The sequence below is a fragment of the Nycticebus coucang genome, chromosome 12 (assembly GCF_027406575.1).
Source record: "Nycticebus coucang isolate mNycCou1 chromosome 12, mNycCou1.pri, whole genome shotgun sequence".
In the NCBI taxonomy this organism is placed as follows: domain Eukaryota; kingdom Metazoa; phylum Chordata; class Mammalia; order Primates; family Lorisidae; genus Nycticebus; species Nycticebus coucang.
Genome location: NC_069791.1, coordinates 69,826,692 through 69,848,720, shown reverse-complemented (window position 1 = coordinate 69,848,720; position 22,029 = coordinate 69,826,692). Strand labels below are relative to the sequence as shown.

At 39.1% G+C, this 22,029-nt stretch overlaps 1 protein-coding gene across 1 annotated transcript in view; it reads left to right on the top strand.

The window, feature by feature from the left end:
• Positions 1-2,550: 2,550 nt before the first annotated feature.
• Positions 2,551-22,029, top strand: part of LOC128562788 (cytochrome P450 3A4-like) — a 33,040-nt gene continuing 13,561 nt past the window's right edge. The window contains exons 1-7 of the mRNA XM_053558098.1: positions 2,551-2,736; positions 4,382-4,475; positions 14,876-14,928; positions 16,647-16,746; positions 18,899-19,012; positions 19,256-19,344; positions 20,938-21,086. Of these exons, the coding sequence (XP_053414073.1) occupies positions 2,666-2,736; positions 4,382-4,475; positions 14,876-14,928; positions 16,647-16,746; positions 18,899-19,012; positions 19,256-19,344; positions 20,938-21,086 (670 nt within the window). The 5' untranslated portion in view covers positions 2,551-2,665. The remainder of the gene's footprint in view (positions 2,737-4,381; positions 4,476-14,875; positions 14,929-16,646; positions 16,747-18,898; positions 19,013-19,255; positions 19,345-20,937; positions 21,087-22,029) is intronic.

Genomic DNA, 22,029 nt, shown 5'->3' with positions numbered 1-22,029 from the left:
AGATGACATAATAACCTTTCCTTGTGTGAATATGTTCTGTGGACCTCTCAGGTTTGAAGGATAGAGAGGGAGATCCTCCCCGAAAACACCCTTAATATGGTCAGAACTGGCATCTTTCTTTCTCCCTGTTGGGATGAGACAGAGTTCTTTGTTCTGAAAGGCCCATGGGTGACATGCTGTGGAGTAATCACAAAGATAGGAACAAGAATCTGACCAATGGACAAGAAACAAATTGTGAAGTTTTAATAAATTTAATTATAAAGGTTAAATTTGTTTCAAAAAAAAAAAGAATCACAGCCAACCTTCCATTTTATTCCCTAGTCTCACAATTTCCCCTTGTGAGCCTTATCAGGGAGAGGCAGGTGTTGAGTACTGGTATACAGAGCAGCAGAGAACTTTTCATCACCCTTCATGTTAGTTTTATACATAATATTTTCTTGTGATCAATACCTTTTGGGAAACCACTTGTAGTGACTGCATCCCAGTTTCTACAACTGTAATCCACAGATACCAGCATAACCCTATTTAACAGAAGCGAGGGAAGCCGCTGAAAAGAGACAGAAATTTATCAGAATTCTCTGACCTTTTACTTCACTTGTCTTGGGAATTTTCTCCCAGATTCTCATGTCTGTGTTTATGGATACATAAACTTTCCACTACTTCTTTTAATGACCTCTCTGTAGGGCTCCATCATCCCAGACACTCCATGTGCACACTGCCACTCCAGAGTATCTAGGATTCTCTCTCCCTCCACTGGAAGGCTGCTCCCAAGAAAAGGGACAGTGTGGTTTCCAGCCCGTGCCTGGCACAACACCTGCTCATAACAGTCACCACCCTTGCCCTTGAATCAGTACACAGATAAACAGAAAAATTATTTCAATAAACTTTACAGGGGGAGCTAAGGATGTTCACAGGTGTTTCCCAATGAAACCGTTAATCCCAAAATGACAAACAGTAATGATAGACATGTCAGGCTGTTCAACCATCTACTAGGAAAAGAAAAGGACTCTAGTGAGATAGTTATAACTTAATACATTTTATCAACAAGACATCCACCTACTCAGGCCAGTGTCAAGCTGCTCTGGCAACTCAAAAGCCAGAGGAATAGAAAGAGTTGGAGAGAGTTGATTAACAGTTTGGTGGGTAGGGCTAAAAGTGAGAAAGGATAAAGGAAGAAGGAAGTAAACAAACACAGCTTAAATGTACTCTATTTCTGTTGATTTTAAGAACTTTGAGGTTTTTTTTTATTTTTATTTATTTTTTTTTTTTTGTTCATAGTTTTTTTTTTTTTTTTTTCTTTTTTTTTTATTGTTGGGGATTCATTGAGGGTACAATAAGCCAGTTACACTGATTGCAATTGTTAGGTAAAGTCCCTCTTGCAATCATGTCTTGCCCCCATAAAGTGTGACACACACTAAGGCCCCACCCTACTCCCTCCCTCTCTCTTTCTGCTTCCTCCCCTGATTGTCATATAATCCATGTTTCCTCAGGCCAGGCAGATACGTAACTCTGTTCTCTTCTCTCCTTTCACACCTTTGTTCCCTAACCTGCAGGCTTTTCAGAAAAGATGGCCACTTTTTGTTTAAGAATGTGTATACCTTGCTTTCTACTGCAGGACCGCCTGATGGTGTGCAGGAAGCAGCAGGAATAATGCTGTTTGTGCGGCCATCAGCTCCATCTTGTCCACCCCTGCCTTTCCCTTAGGAGCCTTCTTGCCTACAGAATCACAGCCGTTCAGCCTCAATGTGCAGAGATACAGCTGAGGCACAGCCAAACTCTCCTGCTGTGTGAAAAATCCAGGCAGATGGTGTGGTTACCACAGAGTCAGAGGAAGGGATACACGGAACCCAGTAGTGTCACCCAACTCAACTCCACCAGCCTCTCTGGAGGTCCATTGTCTATGAAACACTCCACTAGAGCTAAGGACATAGCCGTGAAAAATACCAGACTGTGCCTTCACTGTGTCCTGGAGAAGCTCACCCTCTAGCAGGGACACTAGTGTGGACACCCACAGTGGTGACAGAGAGTAGAGGGGACTATAGCAGAACTGCAGGATCAGATGGAATTGCCCAGAGGGGGAAGGGGCTACAGCTGTGTGGGGAGGTTGGGGAGGGAGGACCATAACAGAAGGGCTTGTCTGGCTGGGTTTGAGGATGAGTAGGAGTCTTCCAGGGGACTCAGGGGCAGTGAAGGCACAGGAAGCTATGTGGGTAAAGATCTGTAGATGTACTTTGTCTTGGTGGATTTCACATATTTCAGAATAATGGCAGCCATGGAGACAAGGGCAGAGTAGAGGAGATTAAATGCCAATGTCTGCACATGAAATCCTGAATAGAACCCACAACCTTTGGACATACTGATAGCCCTGAGTTGTTTGTTCATAATTTCCCCAGAATATGAACTCCAAGGAGGTCAGTGTGGGAGTGTTTATGACTCTTTGCCAACTGCCAACATGGAGAGGGCTCCTTCGATGAGGGTGGAGCACACATGGCCCTACTATTGGCTGAGCTCTGGCCCTGCCTCCTTTCTCAACACATAAACATTCCAGCTAGCCTCTGAATCACCACTAGACTGGGAAGGGAAGTTCCACACATCCAGCCCAGCAAAGAGCAGCACAAAGGGGAGAGAACAACTCAGAGAAGAGAACTGAAGAAGAAAAGTGAAGATGGACCTCATCCCAGACTTTGCAACGGAAACTTGGGTTCTCCTGGCTGCCAGCCTGGTGCTGCTCTACCTGTGAGTAACTGTTCCTGCTCCACTACTCTGTAATCTTGGACTAATGGTGATCAGGTCCCTCTTTTGCTGATCTGCTTTGATAATTGAGAGGAAGTTGCTTAACTGTTGGATGCTGCAAACACATAGGAGTTATTTATCTTATGTAGATCTGTTGAAGGAATGAGTTAACTGTCTCCCCCCACCATCTGTCAACCCTGCCATCTATGCCTCAATTTTGGTGGCTAGGAGGGTGATGACATTTGATCCTGGGGCTGATTTCTGATTGGTAGTAAGTTTGGCCTATCAACCAGAATTCAGCAGAAACAAGTTACAAACAACTGAGCACCATAACTGGGGGTCCTCAACCCTTCCCAAACTCTGGAGATTCTGAGGGCTAGAGGTGTGTGGGGGGGGCGGTGGTGACTTGGGTTTTTGTCTCTGTATCTCTGCCTCTGGATTCTGTGTCTGCAGCAAGACATGTGAAGAAGGTTTGTCCCCTGTGGATGTGGGTGTTTCCTGCTCCCTACCTTCCACTCCCAGGCATCATTTACACAAGGAATCACGGGGCACCCCTGACTTCAGAGGAGGCTCTCACTTAGCTCTTTCCTCTTTTCTGTGCTCCTCCTTGGAACTCTCCTTTTTCTAATAATTCAATTTCTCCACCCTACAATAAGTAGAACTATTTACTTGTAAATGATGGGTATTTAGATCAGCGGAGACCTGGGGAAATCTTGAAGTTTTATTCTTTTCTTTCACTTTTTCCTTCCAGCTTCTGAGAGATTAGTGTCAGTATAGAGCTTTATTTTTCCCCTGATGTGAATCTGCTAGCAGTCTAAGAAAAGAGGAGCCTTAAAAGCTGATTTTATTTCCCTTTTTCCCTCTACATTCTGGTGCAAGAGGATGAATCCCTTCCCTGGCAGGATTCCTTACATCATAGAGAAGGGAGGAGAAGTATTCCTTTCCATGTGTGAGTAGTAAAGGCTCTGTCACATTTGACTTTGATCACAATTTCACTTTTATTAAGAATAAGGAATCGTGATGATATAATAATTTAAAAAAAAACATAAACCTGTTTCTAATTCTTTGAAAGAAAGTTTAGGAATTCAGAGCACTGTTGAAATATATTTCCCATCAGATTTTAAAATGAATCATCATGGCTTAAATAATTCTTTTTAAAAGCAGTTTATTTTTTATCTTTTGAGATTAGACTACTTCTAGCATGCTCCTTTTGCATCATAAAAGAGGACTGTCATTTCGGTCAGTATTTGCAACAATAAATGTATATAAAATGACATCACCATTAGGATAATGTTGGGAATATGAAGCCAATACACAAATACATATGCCAACGGCAAGATTGCATGTATCTCTGTAAACATACCTGCCCAACAAGTTCTTTTAGTTCCTCGGTTTTAAATATAATAATACCTACTTAGCAGGTATCTTAATCTCCCAGGGCAGTAGAGTTAGGCAGGTTTCAGGGTGGAGTCAGGAAAAGAAAGGACTAGTGAATGTAATTATTGCTCTTGGAGTTGCTGTTATTATTTATTGTCTGCTTATTTCCTCTCTATCTTGACTGCCCCTGTTCTTGAGTCTAGTGACTAGCTAGCCTCCATATCTATAAAGTCACAATCCCTGTAACCTGCCTTTCTCTTTCACTTTATAGATATGGGACCCACTCACATGGACTTTTTAAGAAGTTGGGAATTCCTGGGCCAACACCTCTTCCTTTCCTGGGTACTGTTTTGGGTTACCGCAAGGTGAGTTTTTTTAACTCCCTCTTTTGCTTCTTAGGATTGCGGACACCAGCTTAGTTCCATCAGTAAAAAAGCCCCTCATTGGGAGGAAGTCCTGATGTTTTACACTTTCAGAAACAGTGTGTAGGCCCCACACACAGCATGGTCAGGTTTACCCAAGGCTTCTGTTGCCAATTCTCACAAACCTCAGGTTTGCCTCCGGATCCCTAAGGATGGGCCTACCCAGGTTGCCAGTTCCCACACACAGCATCTGGGAACCTAAGTATTGACGTGCCCTGCCCAACACTGCTATGTCTGTGCACTGCTCCCAGGGTCTGAATATGAGCCTGCCCACATTGCTGCTGGCACCTTCATCTTTCCACCCATGCTTCCTGTGCACCGGGGGACCCACCACTGCCACCACTGGCACCTGCATGTGCTGCCTGGGGGCCCAAGGGTTGGCTTGCAGCTGCTCTCATTGCCAATGCTACACACATCATCAAGTGGCCCAAAGGCCTACCTGATTTCCTGGCCCACTTCTGCTACTGCCAGTACCCAAGCCAACTGCATAAAGGCTCAAGGATCAGCTTACCCAAACCTGCTACTACCAAAATACTGCATATTCCACCTAGAGACCCAAGGATTAGCCCATTCAGTCACCTGCTGTTACCACTGGATCCCAAGTACCAGCCCGCCTGGTATCCCTGCCTCTACCAATGCCTCACCATAGCCTCTACTAACAACTGCAGCCTGAGCCACTGAGGAATTCACAAACACTATTGGCACTGATTACAACCAAGGAGTCATATGGAGACTACACTGCTGCCCACATCCAGAATCAAAGCTAATGCACCCTATGAATTAACACTATAAATATATCTATAGGAAGTAGTCTCTCCCTATGAAAGCTAATCCATAAAACTGGAAGAAGCAATTATTACATCAAATGCACAGATACCAACATAAGGACACAAGCAACATGAGAAAGCAAGAAAATATGACACTTCCAAAGGAACATAATAATTCTTCTGGTAACAGATTCTAATAAAAAAGAAATCCATAGAATTCCTGAAAAAGAATTTTAAATAATGATATTAAAGAACTTCAGTGAGATATAAGAGAAGAAAGATGATAAAAAGAAATCAGAAAAACAATTCATCAGCTCAGCACCTTTAGCTCAGCAACTAGAGTTGCTGGCCACATACACCAGAGCTGGCGGGTTCAAACCCAGCCCAGGCCTGCCAAACAACAATGACAACTACAACCAAAAAATAGCCAGACATTGTGGTGGGTGTCTGTAGTCCCAGCTATTTGGAAGGCTGAGGCAAAAGAATCACTTAAGCCCAAGACTTTGAGGTTGCTGTAAGCTGTGATGCCACAGCACTCTACCAAGGGCAACATAATGAGACTCTGTCTCAAAATAAAAAAAGAAAAGAAAAAAGAAAAAGAAAAACAATTCATGATCTCAATGAGAAATTCAACAAATAGATAGCATTAAAAGAAAAAAAAACAAACATAAATCCTGGCAGTGAAGAATATAATAAATATAAAAAAGAAAAGCTAAGAAGGCTTCAACAATAATTTAGCTCAAGCAGGAGAAAGACTAGATAGATCATTGGAACCTGAAGATATATAATTGGAAATAACCCAATCAGACAAAAAAGAAAAAAAAAGAAGGAAGAATAAAGAAATCCTACAATAAAATATTAGAATTTGGGGTGTTTCAGAAGGAAAAAAGATGGGCAAAGGCATAGAAAATCTTTTTTTTTTTTTTGAGACAGACTCTCACTCTGTCACACAGGATAAAGTGTTGTGATGTCACAGCTCACAGCAACCTCAAACTCCTGGGCTCGAGTGGTCCTCTTGCCTTAGCCTTCTGAGTAGCTGGACTACAGGCATGAACCATCACTCCCAGATAATTTTTCTCTTTACTAGAGACAAGGTCTCACTCTAGCTTAGTCTGGTCTCAAACTCCTGAGCTCAAGAAATCTACCTCCCTTGGCCTCCCAGAGTGTGTGAGCCACCACACCCAGCCCTACAAAACATATTTAATGAAATAATAGTTGAAAACTTCCTAAATCTTGCAAGAGATACACACATGCAGAGACTTCCAAATAGATTGAATTCAAAAAGATCATCTGCAAGGCACATTAGAGTCAAATTATCAAAAGTCAAACACAAAAAGAGAATTCTAAAAACAGCAAGAAAAAAGCATCAGGCCACATATAAGGGAATTCTTCTCAGACTAAAAGTGTATTTCTCAGCAGGAACATTACAGGTCAAGAGAATGGATGATATATTCTAAGTATTAAATGAAAAAAAAACTGTCAATAAAGAATATTATACCCAGAAAAGCTATTCTTCAAAAATGAGGATAAATAAAGTAATTTTCAGAAAGCAAAAACTAAGGGAATTCATCAATACTAGACGGGCACTATAAGAAATACTTAAAGGAGTCCTAATCTAGAAGTGACTGAACATTTTCTACCGTTATTAATACACATGAAAGCATAAAACTCACCAGTAGAGCAGACACACAAAAGAGAAAGATAAAGGACTCAAATGTTACCACTATATAATAGCTCTAAACCTCAGGGATAAACAATAAGAGGAAAATAAAGGGAAGAAAGGGATATACAAATGAGAAAATGAACAGTTACAAGAACAAGAATAAGTCCTCAACTATCACTAAAAATCTTGACTGTAAAGTGATTGTTTTCCCCTTTTTAAAAATATAGAAGGCTGGGTACTGTAGCTCATACCTGTAACCCCAGCACTTTGGGAGGCAAAGTGGCCTCCACTTGAGACCAGGAGCTTGAGACCAGCCTGGGCAACATAGAGCGACCCATCTCCACAAAATATAAGAAAAATTATTGAGGCATGGTGGTGTGCATTTGTGGTCCTAGCTAGCTGGGAGGCTGAGGCAAAGGGTTGCTTAAGCCCAGGAGTTTTAGGTTGCTGTGAGCTCTAACAGTACCATTGCACTTCAGCCTGGGTGACAGAGCAAGACTCTGTGATAAATAAAAGAATAGAAAAGAAAAGAAAAGAGAAAGAAAGAAAGACACCTCACTTGTAATGACACATATAGACTGTGATACTGTGAAATATATATTTGACCTACATTCCCATTTCCTGACATACAATTCCTAAAATCCTTGGAATCTCCAAAGTGTTGTCTTTCTGTATGATAATGTCAGCTGGCAGTTTCAGGATGGGGCTGGTCACTTTAAAGACAAATGCATGATTAGAGGGTTCAGACTTTCAGCCCTACCACCCAATTTCTGGGTAGAGGGCAGGAGATCAAGTTGTCACCAATGGCCAATGGTTTAATAAATAATGCCTACATGATAAATCCTCCATTTAAATAAGGACAAAATTCAGAGAGTCCAAGTAGCTGAACATGTGGAGGTTCCCGGAGGGTGGCATGCCAAGGGAGAGCATGGAAGCTCCACATTACTTTCCTCATACCTCACCCTTGGGCATATTTTCATCTGTATCCTTTGTAATATCCTTTTTAATAAGCCAGAAAGTGTAATTGTTTCTCTGAGTTCTGTGAGCTGCTCCAACAAATTAATGGAACTCAAAGTGGAGGTCATAGGAATCCCATCTTGAAGCTACTCAGTCAGCAGTTTCAAAGACTCAGACTTGCCCCTGGTGTCTGAAATGAGTGTGGGTCAGTCTTGGAGACTGAACCCTCAACATGTGGGATCCGATGCTATCTCCAGGTAGACAGTGCTGGAATTGAATTGTAGGACACCCAGCTGGTATCTGCTGCAAAACTGATTGCTTACTTGGTGCATAGAAAAAATCCTCCATATATTTAGTCACAGAAATCTTCTGTGATGACAATTGTGATATGAAAACAGAGGAAAAATGATTCAATATTTTTCTGAAACGTGGACTGAAAGTAAAGGTGTACAAAAATATATTCCACACAAATGGAAACAAAAAGTGAGTAGGAATAACTATACTAATATAAGATAAAACAGACTTTAAGTCAAAAACAGTGGGAAAAGACAAACAAGGTCATTACATAATAATAAAGGGATCAATTCAGCAAGAGGATATAACAATTCTAAATATTAAATATATAGGCACCCTACACTGGAGTACCCAGATATATAAATGAATAGAGAGAGAGAGAGAAACTCCAATACAATAATAGTTGGGGACTTCAATGCCTCACTATTAGCACTGGACAGATTATCTAGACACGAAATCAACAACAACAACAAAAATAGTGAATTTAAACTGCCATTTAGACCAAATTAACTTAAGAGACATTACAGCATATTTCATCCAACAGCTACAGAATACACATTCTTCTCATCAGCACACAGAACATTCTCCAGGATAGACCATATGTTAGGTCATAAATTCCAAAAAGAATTACAAAAAAAAAATTTTAAGCCCAAAATCATAGCAAGTATTTTCTCAGACTACAATGGAATAAAGCTAGAAATCAATAAAAAAAAGAGGAACTTTAGAAACTACATAAATAAATGAAAATTAAACAGCATGCTCCTGAATGACCACCAAGTCAATGAGGAAATTAGAAAGTAATAAAAAAAATCTTGAAACAAATGAAAACATACAAAACCTATAAAATGTAGCAAAAGCAATGCTAAAAGAGAAGTTTATAGCAATAAATAACTGTATCAAGAAAGTAGACAGATTTTTAAATAAACAACCTAGTGATGCATGCCAAGGAACTAGAAAAGCAAGAACAAACCAAATCCAAATTAGTAGAAGGAAAAATAAAGGCCACAATAGAAATAAACAAAATTAAAACTAAAAAAAAAAAATGCTAAGAATCAACAAAACGGAAGCTTAGTTTTTTGAAAATATAAACAAAATCAATGAACTGCTAACTAAACTAATCAAGAAGAAACCCAAATAAATAAAATCAGAAACAAAAAGAAAGACATAAAAACTGATACCACAGGAATACAAATGAATACTAGACTATTGTAAACAACTATACAAAAACAAACTGAAAAACACAGAGGAAATGGATAAATTCCTGGACACATAAAATCTACCAAGATTGAACCATGAAAAAATTGAAAACCTGAATGTACTAATAATGAGTAATAATATTGAATTAGTAATAAAAAGTTTCCCAAAAAAGAAAAGCCCAAAGGTCTGATAGTTTTACTGATGAATTCTGCAACAATTATAGAAGAACTAACATCAATTCTTCTCAAACTAATCCAAAAAGTTGAAAAGAAGAGAATTTCTCCCGACTCTTTATATGATGCTAACATTATCCTTACAGCCAAACCAGAGAAAGACACAACAAAAAAAGAAAACTAAAGACTGATGAACACAGATGCTAAAATATTCATCAAAATACTACCAAACAGAATTCAACAGCACATGAAAAAGATAATTTACCACTATCAAATGGACTTTATTCCAGGAATGAAAATAAACATGGTTCTATCTACAACAATCAATGAGTGTGATATAGTACCTCACCAGAATGAATAACATCAACCATATGACCATATCAATAGATGCAGAAAAAGCATTTGATAAAATTCAACATTGCTTCATGAAGAAAACTCTCAACAATTTGGACAAATAACGAATCAACATTCTTCAACATGATAAAGGTCATATATGACAAATCCAAAGCAAAAATCTTTTAGATTTCCTCTAAGAATTGTGACAAGGTTGCTCACTTTCACCACTCTAATTCAACGCAGTACTGGCATTCCTAGCCAGATCAATCAAGCAAGAGAGATAAATAAAAGGCACCCAAAATGGAAAAGATGAAGTCAAACTGTCCCCATTTGCAGATGGCATGATCTTATATGTAGAAAAACATAAGAACTCCATAAAAATACCATTAGGATTGACTATAAAAAAATCAGTAACATTGTCAGATACAAAATCAATTTTTTTAATTAAATCATAGCTGTGTACATTAATGCAATCATGGGGTAAAGTGTGCTGGTTTTATATACAATTTGAAATACTTCCATCAAACTGGTTAACATAGCCTTCACTGCATTTTCTTAGTTATTTTGTTAAGACATTTATATTCTACACTTAGTAGATTTAACTTGTACCCTTGTAAAATGCACTGTAGGTGTGGTCCCAGCAATTACCCTCCCTCCACCCAGCCTTTCCCTACCCCTTCCCTCCCTCTCCTCTTTCCCCTTCTTCTTGGGCTATAGTTGGGTTATAGCTTTCATATGAAAGTGTGGGTGGGGCAGCACCTGTGGCTCAGTGAGCAGGGCACCGGCCCCATATACCAATGGTGGTGGGTTCAAACCCAGCCCCGGCCAAACTGCAACAACAACAAAAAAATAGCCGGGTGTTGTGGCAGGTGCCTATAGTCCCAGCTACTGGGGAGACTGAGGCAAGAGAATCGCCTAAACCCAGGAGGTTGCTGTGAGCTGTGATGTCATGGCACTCTACCAAGGGTGATAAAGTGAGACTCTGTCTCTAAAAAAATAAAATAAAGTGTGGGTGTTTATTATTGGTTTCTTTTTTTTTTTTTTTTTGAGACAGAGCCTCAAACTGTCACCCTGGGTAGAGTGCCGTGGCATCACAGCTCACAGCAATCTCCAACTCCTGGGCTTAAGTGATTCTCTTGCCCTGGCCTCCCAAGTAGCTGGGACTACAGGTGCCCAGCACAACACCCAGCTATTTTTTGGTTGCAGTTCTCATTGTTTGGCAGGCCCAGGCTGGATTCGAACCCACCAGCTCTGGTGTATGTGGCTGGTGCCGTAGCCGCTTGAGCTACAGGCGCTGAGCCATATAAATTGGTTTCATAGTAGGGCTGAGTACATTGAATACTTTTTCTTCCATTCCTGAGATACTTTGCTAAGAAGAATATGTTCCAGCTCCATCCATGTAAACATGAAAGAGGTAGTCTCCATCTTTTTTAAGGCCACATAATATTCCATGGTGTACATATACCACAATTTATTAATCCATTTATGGGTCGATGGGCACTTGGTGTTCTTCCATGACTTAGCGTGGAGAAAAGGGAACGCTTCTGCACTGCTGGTGGGAATGCAAACTAATATGTTCCTTTTGGAAATATATTTGGAGATCACTTAGGGATCTAAAAATAGACCTACCATTTGATCCTTCAATTCTTCTACTAGGTATATATCCAGAAGACCAAAAATCACTTTATAACAAAGATATTTACACCAGAATGCTTATTGCAGCACAAAATCAATATTTAAAATAGTAGTGTTCCTATATATCAATAATGAAACAGCTAAAAAGAAAATAAAGAAATCCCATTTATAATAGCTACCAAAAAATAATAAAATACCCAGGAATTAATTTAACCAAGGAGGTGAAAGACTTCTACAAAGTTAACTACAGAACACTGAAAAAAGAAATTAAAGAAGTCACAAAGAAATGAAAGCATATCCCATGCTTTTGGATATGAAGAATTGTTATTGTTAAAATTACCCTACTACCTACCCAAAGCAATGTAAAGATTCAGTTCAATCCCCATCAAAATACCAATGTCACAGAAATAGGAAAAACAATCCTAAAATTCATATGGAACAACAAACAACCCTGAATAGCCAAAGCAATACCAGGCAAAACAACATCAACTAAATAAATAAATAAATAAACCAAACTGGAGGCATCACACTACCTGACTTCAAGGTATACTACAAAGTTATAGGCACCAAAATAGCATGGTATTGGTATAAAAACAGACACATAAACCAATGGGACAGAACAGAAACCCCACAAATAAATACAAAGAGTTACAGCCAACTGATTTTTTATGAAGTTGCCAAGAATATACATTGGGGTTTCAAAATATATCCTCTTCAGTAAATAGTGCTGGGAAAACTGGATATTCATATGCAAAAGAATGAAGCTGAACCCTATCTCCCATCTTATACAAAAATCAACTGAAAATTCATTAAAGACTTAAACATAACACCTTGAAACTATAAAACTACTAAAAACAACATAGAGGAAATGCTTCAGAACATTGGCCTAAGCAAAGACCACAAAGGCACAAGAACAAAAACAAACATAGATAAGCAGAATTACCTTAATCTAAGAAGCTTTGGCACAGCAAACAGAGTGACAGAGTACACAGACAACCAGTAGGACGGGAGAAAATACTTACAAGCTATTCCCCCAACAAAAGACTAATATCCAGTATATAAATGGTACTCAACAGCAAAAATAATGATTCCATCGAAATCTGGGGAAAAGATTTGAGAAAACATTTCTCAAAAGAAGACATACACAAATGGCTAACAAGAATATGAAAAAATCTTCACCATCACTAATGATCAAGGAAACAAATTAAAACCACAACATCTTACCCCTATTAGAATGGCTATTATCATAAAGGCAAAAAATAACAAATGCTGGTGAGATGCAAAGAAAAGGAAACTCTTATACACTGTTGGCTGGAAATTAAATTAGTACAGCTAATATGGAAAACAGTATAGAGGTCTCTGAATAAACTAAAAATAGAATTATCATATGATCTAAAAATCACATTCTTAGGAAAGAAAATAGTATCATAATCCTATATTTACTGCAGCACTATTCACAATTGCTAAGATATACAATCAACCTAGGTGTTCATAAATGGACAAATGGATTAAAAAAAAATGGTATACATACAGAATGGAATACTATTCATAAGAAAGAACGAAATCTTGTCATTCACAGAAACACAGGTGGAATTGGAGATCATTGTGTTAGGTGAAATAAATCAGGCACATAAAGACAAATATTACATATTCTCACTCACCTCTAGGAGCTAAAAATGCTGATCTCATAGGTAGAAAGTGGAATGATAGTTACCAGAGGCTGAGAATGGTTGAAGGGAATGGAGAGAGGTTGGGTAAAGGGTACAAACATACAGTTAAATAGAGCTTTAGTGTTCAATAGCACTACAGATTGACTATAGGTAACTGCAGTATATTACATATTTCAATATGGCTAAAAGAGAAGACTTGAAATGTTCCCAACACAAAGCAAGGATAAATGTTCAAAGCAAAGATATCCTAAATCTGTGATTTGATCATTATGTATTATATGCATGTATCAAAATGTCATATATACACTGTAAGTATGTACAAATATATTAATTTAAATATTTTAAAGATCATTCTGGTCTACCCTAAATAAGAGATTGAGTCGGTTTTACATCATAGTTTTACTATATTCTGTGGCCTCTGGGACAGATGATGTGGTTTAGTAGAGGATACTACAGTCCTTTTTAGCCTTTTTTTTTCTTTTTTGCAATATCTGCAAAAGAATAAGAAGAAGAAGAAAGAAAAGACAAAATAAATGACTCTTTAGGAAGATGGATAAGATGCAAAATACTCCAATACCCTTGAACTTGAGTATGTTCTTCCTGATGCTCAAGGATAGGAAATGGCCATAGACTGCCAGCCTGAGTGTATGTAGAGGCCAAGGGCTTTCTCTTTGTGTTGTTTACTTTAAATTCTATCAGTAAGAATGGTTTTGGCTGCTAGCAACAGAGAATTCAGCTCATAATTACCTAAATAACTGAGCACATCTACTCAGAGGTATATACCCAGAAGACATGAAAAAATATGACTCTACAAAGACTTGTGCATGTGTGTTCACAGCAGCATTATTCATGGTAAGTCACAAGGTGAAAACAACCCAAAGGTTCATCAACTAATGAATGAAAAAGTGAAATATGCTATATCTATATAATGGAATATTATTTGCCTATAAAAAGGAATGTAGGACTGATACATGCTATAATGTGGGTGAACCTTGAAAATGTTATGCTAGGTAAAAGAAGCCAGTCACAAAAGACCACTTTATTATATGATTCCATTTATAAAATATCCACAATAGGCAATTCCACAGAGATCAAATTTATTAGTTTTTAGGGTTAGTGTGAATAAGAGGATTGGAGGGAGGAGGAAAAAAGAAAAGGTCCTTGGTTTCCTTAACTTCCCACTTCCACTAGAATTTTAGAGACAGCCCATGAGATTAATGAAAAGGGTGCTGAATGAGGAGATGAAAGAATGTGCATCCCCTGAGACACTTGCTCACTTTCCCTCAGCCTCAGTTTCCTCACATGCCATGGAGGTGGTAACTCAGAGGGCTATGAGACTTTAGAGACAACAAGTGCATGAGCAAAAACACTTTAGTAAGACAAGTTTCTTTAACATTCATAGACAAGGATAAAATGTTTAGTATGTATGCTACTCAGAAAAAATTCAAGAGTGACTTTAAAGTCTTCATTTCAACTATCTCCTCTATTTTCATTCTTTTCCCCTTAGATGACTCTGAATTATAGCTTCCCTCTATCAGTGAGAGATAATAAGCCTGATTTCAACAGATTTGACCCTTTTTTGCTCCCAATTAGATGCTTGGTTCCATACATTTAAAGTAATAATCAAGTTTTATTTTGTTTCTCCTCCCAGGGATTTTGGGATTTTGATGCAGAGTGTCATAAAAAGTATGGAGAAATGTGGGGGTGAGTATTCTGGAAACCTCCATCACATAGACTTGCTGCTATGATGAGGTACCCCCCTTCGTGAAGGATAATCTCAGCCCAGAGCCTCTTGGGATGAAGCTACCTATTATAAAGTTTTTGGAGGCCTAACCTACCAAAGATCCCATATGTCTCCAGGTGTTGAGGGCTACAGTCTGAATTAGGCCAAGAATGTTGTGGGTTACCACTTTTCTCCAGGCTTTAATTATCCAGGGGACTTCTTGCATCACCTTGTATCCAGTGTCTGGCTATTCCCCTCATCTCCCTTTTTCCATCTTTAGGTAACCTTTAATCAATCAAATGCATTATTTCACACCTTTCTGTTATATGCTTACAAATGCATGGCTTTATCTCCTTCTCACATTGGTTCACTTTTAGTTAAAAGCCAAAATGCCTTCATTTAAATCTGTGTTTTCACATGTGCTTTTGAAAGAAGGGCTGGAAGATAAACAGATTGAGAAATCATTAATGCTCTGCTTTTTTGTTAATTTTTGTTCTTCTCTCTGCAAGTGTGGAGTTGTATTCTTTTTTTATTTAATCCAAGAGGGTTTTTGTTGTTGTTGTTGTTTTCTTTTCCGGGGTTTTGTTTGTTTCTTTGTTTTTTGAGACAGAGTCTCGCTCTGTCACCCTGGTTAGAGTGCCGTGGCATCCTAGCTCACAAGAACCTCAAACTGTTGGGCTCAAGTAATCCCCTTGCCTCAGCCTCTCAAGTAGCTGGACTTCAGATGCCTGCCACAATGCCCAGCTAGTTTTTCTATTTTTAGTAGAAACAGACTGTTCTCAGACTGGTCTGGAACCCGTGAGCTCAGGCCGGTAAAACCATCCTACCCACATCAGAGTGGTAGGATTACAGGTCCGAGCCACTGCGCCTGGCCAAGCCAAAAGTTTTCGATAGAAGTGTATACAAGTATTTGTCTACATGCACTCCATGCTGCTGACTTTGAAGAAGAGATGTGTGATATTTTAACCCACTGGTGGGCTGATGGACTTTATGATCTTGGAGGATGGCTTCAGTCAACTGCAGCAGCTGCTGCCTTTCAGAGCCACTAGAGGTTTGGTGAGAGCAACAGTAGATGTGCAACTGTGTGTTTGTATACTACAAACAAGAGGGAGAAAGCTTTGCCTCTTTGTACCTCTTCGTTTTCTCTCAAGTCCTCAGAAACCACAGCACTGTCCGCAGAGTACTGCTGAGTTGGAATGGCCTGTAAAGGCCACGTGACGGAGTAGCACAAACACACAGTACCAGATCTTCATGGGACTGACTCCAAGTGCTCCTTGCAACATTTAGTTCTTGCCAGCACTTGATAATTTACTTGCCTTCACTGACTTAATATCATTCATGATAATTAAATATTTTAAACATACAAAAAAATATGGAGGATAGCATAGGAAATACTCATGTACACACCACCTAGACCTAACAATTGTTCCCATTATCTCTAACCATGATCTGCTTAAAGAGCTATTTTTCTTTAGATGTCTGAGCCACATTACCTTTATTGCATAAATATTTGAGTGCTTTGCAATAAGAATTTTGCTGTGTCCTACCCTAACTTGAGCTTGGACCTAATATTGCTGTGTATTATACAACTAGGGGTATGGATTAGGTAACATCAGGATCAAAGTCTAGATTGCTGAGAGTGCCAGCAGCTACAGAATCAGGCTTGCAGGGTTTAATCAGCTCTGTTTTCCCAACACAGATTGTACGATGGTCGACAGCCTCTGTTGGCTATCACAGATCCCGACATGATCAAAACAGTGCTAGTGAAAGAATGTTATTCTGTCTTCACAAACCGGCGGGTAGGCTTCAATTTTTTAATTTTAAATATTTATTTATTTATTAAGCTTTTATTTTGAAATAATATGTATGTATTCACAGAAAGTTACCCCATAAATGTATAGGGATGTTCTATGTACCCTCATGTTTCCCCCAATGGTAACATCCTACATAACTATAAATATATTCTTGTTACTAAAGTAACAGAAAACCAAAATTGATACAATCCACAGAGCTTATTCAGATTTCCTCAATTTTATGTGCCTTCATTTGTGTGTGTGTGTAGCTCTATGCAAATTCATTTATTGCAAAGATTTGTGTGACTACAACACAATCAAGACACAGAACTCTTTTATCATCATGAGGCTCCCTAACAGTGAAAGAGCTTCATACAATGAGGCTATGCTTCTATAGACATGAAATATAGCTTGTCCTTTCCTCTTAACGGGATCTGTATAAGAGCAAAATTTGTTTTTATTTTGAGGGGTCCAATTTATTGCTATTCCCTTTTATAGACTGTGGTTTGGGATCAAGTCCGAAAATTCTTCTTCTAGCCCTTTTTATTGTTTATTCCTGAAAGTTATATAATTTAATGCTGTACCTTTAAGTCTACAATCTTTTTGGGGTTAATTTTTACATAAGGTATGAGATTTAGATCAAGGTTCACTTTGGGCGGCCTATGCCTGTCCAGCTGTTAACAGAACTTATGGAAAGGCTGTCCCCCCTCCACTGAATTGCTTGTGCACTTTTGTCAAAAATCATTTGGGCCTATTTGTGTGCCTCTGTTTTTCATTCTCTAATCTGCTCTATGTCTGCCCCTCATCCAGTACCACACTGTCTTGGCAATAGTAAAGTATATAGTAAATCTTAATGTCTTATAGAGTTATTCCCCCCACTTCGTTCATTTTGTTCAGATTTTTTTCTAGCTATTCTTGGGCCTTTGCCTTCCTATACAAATTCAGAATAAGTTTGTATATGTCTACAAGCAAATTTGCTGAGATTTTGATGAGAATTGAATTAAACCTGTATATCAATTTAGGGGAAATCTGTATCTTTATTATGCTGAGTCTTTCATTCCATGAACTTAATATGCATGCATGATTTAGCTGAAGAGTTTTATATTTTATCAAATTGAGGAATTTTCTTCCTCTTCATAGTTTACAGAATTTTTATTATAAATGTATGCTGAAAGTATCCATTTTAAAACAAAGTATCATTTTTGAAAGATGAAAGAACATTTCAAACAAGTTATTAAAATAGGCCATTCCCGAGATGGGAAATGGAATTCTCTTTTTACTTTTATCCCTAGAGAAAAAAAAAAAAGAGTAAAGGACTTTCATGTAATTGCATTATTTCTTTAAAACAGATTCCTAATATTTTCAGTATTACCAACTATTTATTTCTAAGTCACCACATCAGGGCATCCCTTTTTTAAGTTGTTCATGCTGTAGGTGTATTGAAAGACAGCTGGTCTGAATCAATACACCATCTGCCAAGGCCACTGGACTGTCACCAATGCTTTCTAGTCTGCCCAGCCCTGGAGGAGGCGCTGTAATCCTTAAGATGTCCTACATCTATTTCACTGCAAGAACAGGTCTCCTACCACATGGAGTATTTGCATTTAAAAGGAAACTAAGGCCGGTGCAGTGGCTCACACTTGTAATCTTAGAACTCTGGGAGGTCTAGGCAGGTGGATTGCCTGATCTCATGAGTTCAAGACCAGCCTGAGCCAACGCAAGACCCCGTCTCTAAAAATAGCTGGGCATTGTGGTGAGTGCCTAGAAGTCCCAGCTACTTGGGAGGCTCAGGCAAGAGAATTGCTTAAGCCCAAGAGTTTGAGGTTGTTGTGAGCTGTGATGCCATGGCACTCTACCCAGGGCAACAAAGTGAGTCTCTGTCTCAATAAAATATAAAATAAATTAAAATAGTAAAATAAAGAGACTAGGATATCAAGGCTGGAACCACACCAGGTGGCTAGGTGCCCCCTGCCATACACACACTCACAGGAGGATAGGCATTTAGGATAAATCTTTACTGAGCATCTAGCATAGGGCCTGCCACCTAGTAGACAGTCACTAAATATTTGTTAAATAAGTGACCTGCTTATCACATTTTCTACAACCGTAAGACCTCCAAAACTTATGTAGGACAAAATGTTTTTGCTTTAAACTCTAGTCTTTTGGTCCAGTGGGCTTTATGAAAAGTGCCATCTCTCTATCTGAGAATGAAGAATGGAAGAGAATACGAGCGTTGCTGTCTCCAACCTTCACCAGTGGAAAACTGAAGGAGGTAAGAAAATAAGAGGACTTCTAATTAGAAACTTCAGGAATTAATCTGGGACAGCTAGAAAGTAAAATCACAGTCCTTTTCAAGGAGTAGTCTATTGAGTTCGAGCTTTCTAAAAATAGTCTTTTACCTTTATGTTCTAAAACGGAAATCATATGATTTCTTATAAAATGTTATTTACTGCTCCAAGCTTAGAAGACTTAAGTTTGCACATTTAATATATGTGGTGCTGTGTTTTGTGCTTAGATGTTCCCCATCATGAGCCAGTATGCAGATGTGTTGGTGAGAAACCTGAGGCAGGAAGCAGAGAAAGACAAGCCCGTCAACTTGAAAGAGTGAGTAGAAGCACAGTCTTGGGGTTCTGAGCTGTCATGAGACCCTCTAGCTGCCTGCCATGGAGCTAATGTTCTCACTATTGAGTTACTCCAGTGACCAGACAGGAGCAGGGTGTGGTGTTACAACTCCAATGGGACACCCAAGAGGGAGTGGCTCCTAGGAGAAGACAGGGCAGCTGAGAGGCGATTAAAGGTTTTTTTCCCCCATGCACAGGAGCCAAGATTAACTTATCTGAAAAATGATCCACTTAGATACTCCAGAAGACAAAACAATGGTTGAGAAAGAGGAAATGATTGTACTAAAGTTTTGAGGGTAAAGGGTCTGAAATGGTGGGAAGTGAAGGTAGATATATTTGTTAGCTGGCAATGAGTGAGGCAGGAAAGTGACAAAGGGGAACCTGGGAGAACTTGAATCCCTTCATGGTTTTGCTGAGAATACCACTGAAATACTGAATACTAAATCTTCCCAGCACTTCTCCATCCTGCAACCTCAAAAGAGAGTGGGCCCTGTAGAGGATATGGGTAAGACACCTCTATCATTTATCATTTAAAGCAGAATGTGTTTGAATTACGTTGGACAACAGGTATACACTGAGTCTGTCCAGGGCAGACTGGGGACATGTGGTCACTCAGCTATCAGGCCCCCCAATCAATTTTGAAGTGATGTTTTGTGGGGGTTTTTTTTCTTTAACCAGGACATTCTTGGTTCTTATAATCCACAGAAATGATCTGCTCTCAGAGCAACTTCAGATGATAGGAATTGGAGAAAGTGGGTCACTTGGGAGGCTTAGCAGAAGTATAGAGAAGGAGAGATGATGTTCAGGGCAACTCTAAAGGGGATGTAGCTTTTCTGTGAAGTTCTGAAGAGGAATCAGGTCTTGCCTCACCACAGAATCTATGCCCAGCCAATACCTAGATCAATGACACTTTTTTAATTTTTTTGTAGAGACAGAGTCTCCCTTTATCACCCTCAGTAGAGGGCCGTGGTGTCACACCTCACAGCAACCTCCAGCTCTTGGACTTAAGCGATTCTCTTGCCTCAGCCTCCCGAGTAGCTGGGACTACAGGCACCTGCCACTATGCCCGGCTGTTTTTTTATTGCAGTTTTTGGCTGGGGCTGGGTTTGAACCTGCCACCCTCAGTATATGGGGCCGACACCCTACCCACTGAGCCACAGGTGCTGCCCCATCAATGACACCTTTTGTGACACCTAGGAAGCATTAGTTATTCCACTATGTTCTGCTGAAGCACAATGCTTACAGCCCTATTATCATCCACACTCAACAGTCCTGTAATTTACCTGACTCTGGGTCTCTGTCTCCCTGTGACTGAACTCCTAGAGCTCAGAGGTGAGTCTAAATCATCTTAGTGTCCCCATCACTCCAAGTCCAAGCCAGCTGCATCACTGGCATTCAATAACCACATGATGAGTGAGTGAGATAGCATATGATGCAGCAGGTAGTTCTGAAAGTCTGTAGCTTTTCATCTGTCTGGCCCAGATATATGGGTTTACACATACTTCTTGCTGTATGTATAGCAGAAGAATGATAAAAAGGTACTAATTTCAATTTTCTGGGTTTTTTTTCTACTCAGTGCCTTTGGAGCCTACAGCATGGATGTGATCACAGGCACATCATTTGGAGTGAACATTGATTCTCTCAACAACCCACAGGATCCCTTTGTGGAAAACACCAAGAAGCTCTTAAGATTTGATTTCCTTGATCCCTTCATTCTTTCGATAAGTATGTGGACTAACTACTATTTCTCTTTCTCTCTCCATCTCTCCCTCTCTCCCTCTCCCATCCTTAAAAAATAACAACTTTATTGAGATGTAGTTTACACACCTTATAATTTACCCACTTAAAATGTACGATGCAGTGGTTTTTAATACAAAGATATGTACAATCATCACCATTGCCAATTCTAGAACATTTTTGTCAATTCAGAAGCCTTATACCTTTTAACTATTGCCTTTCCCAAATTCACTCAGGTTTAAACAACCATTGATCTACTATCTATCTCTAGATTTGCCTATTCTGGACACTGTCACATAAGTGGACCCATATAATATGTGGTCTTTTGACTGGCTTCCTTCATTGAGCATGGTATTTTCAAGGTTCATCCATGTCAAAGTATGGGCTCAGTACTTCAATTCTTTTTATGACCAAATAATATTCCATTATATTCACCGACTGCATTTTATGTGTTCATAGTTGACAGACATTTAGGCTGCTTCCACCTTTTAGCTACTGTGAATATTGTTGCTATGAATAGTCATTTACATGTTTATGTTGAATACCTGTTTAGGGGTACATATTCAGGAGTAGAATTGCTGGGTTATATAGTAATTCTATGTTTAACTTGTTAAGGAACTGCCAAACTGTTTTCCACAATAGATGCACCATTTACATTCTTACCAGAAATGAATGAGGGTTCTGATTTCTCCACATTCTTACCAAGTCTTGGTTTTCCCATCTTTTTGATTATAGCCATCCCAGTGGGTGTGAAGTGGTATCTCACTGTGGTTTTAGTTTTCATTTCCTTAGTGGCTAATGATACTGAGAAACATTCACCATTTTTATATCTTCTTTAGATAAATGTTAGGTCTTTTGCTGATTGTTTGTCTTTTTGTTGTTGGGTTTTAAGATTTATTTATATAAAATATTCTAGATACAAATCCCTTAT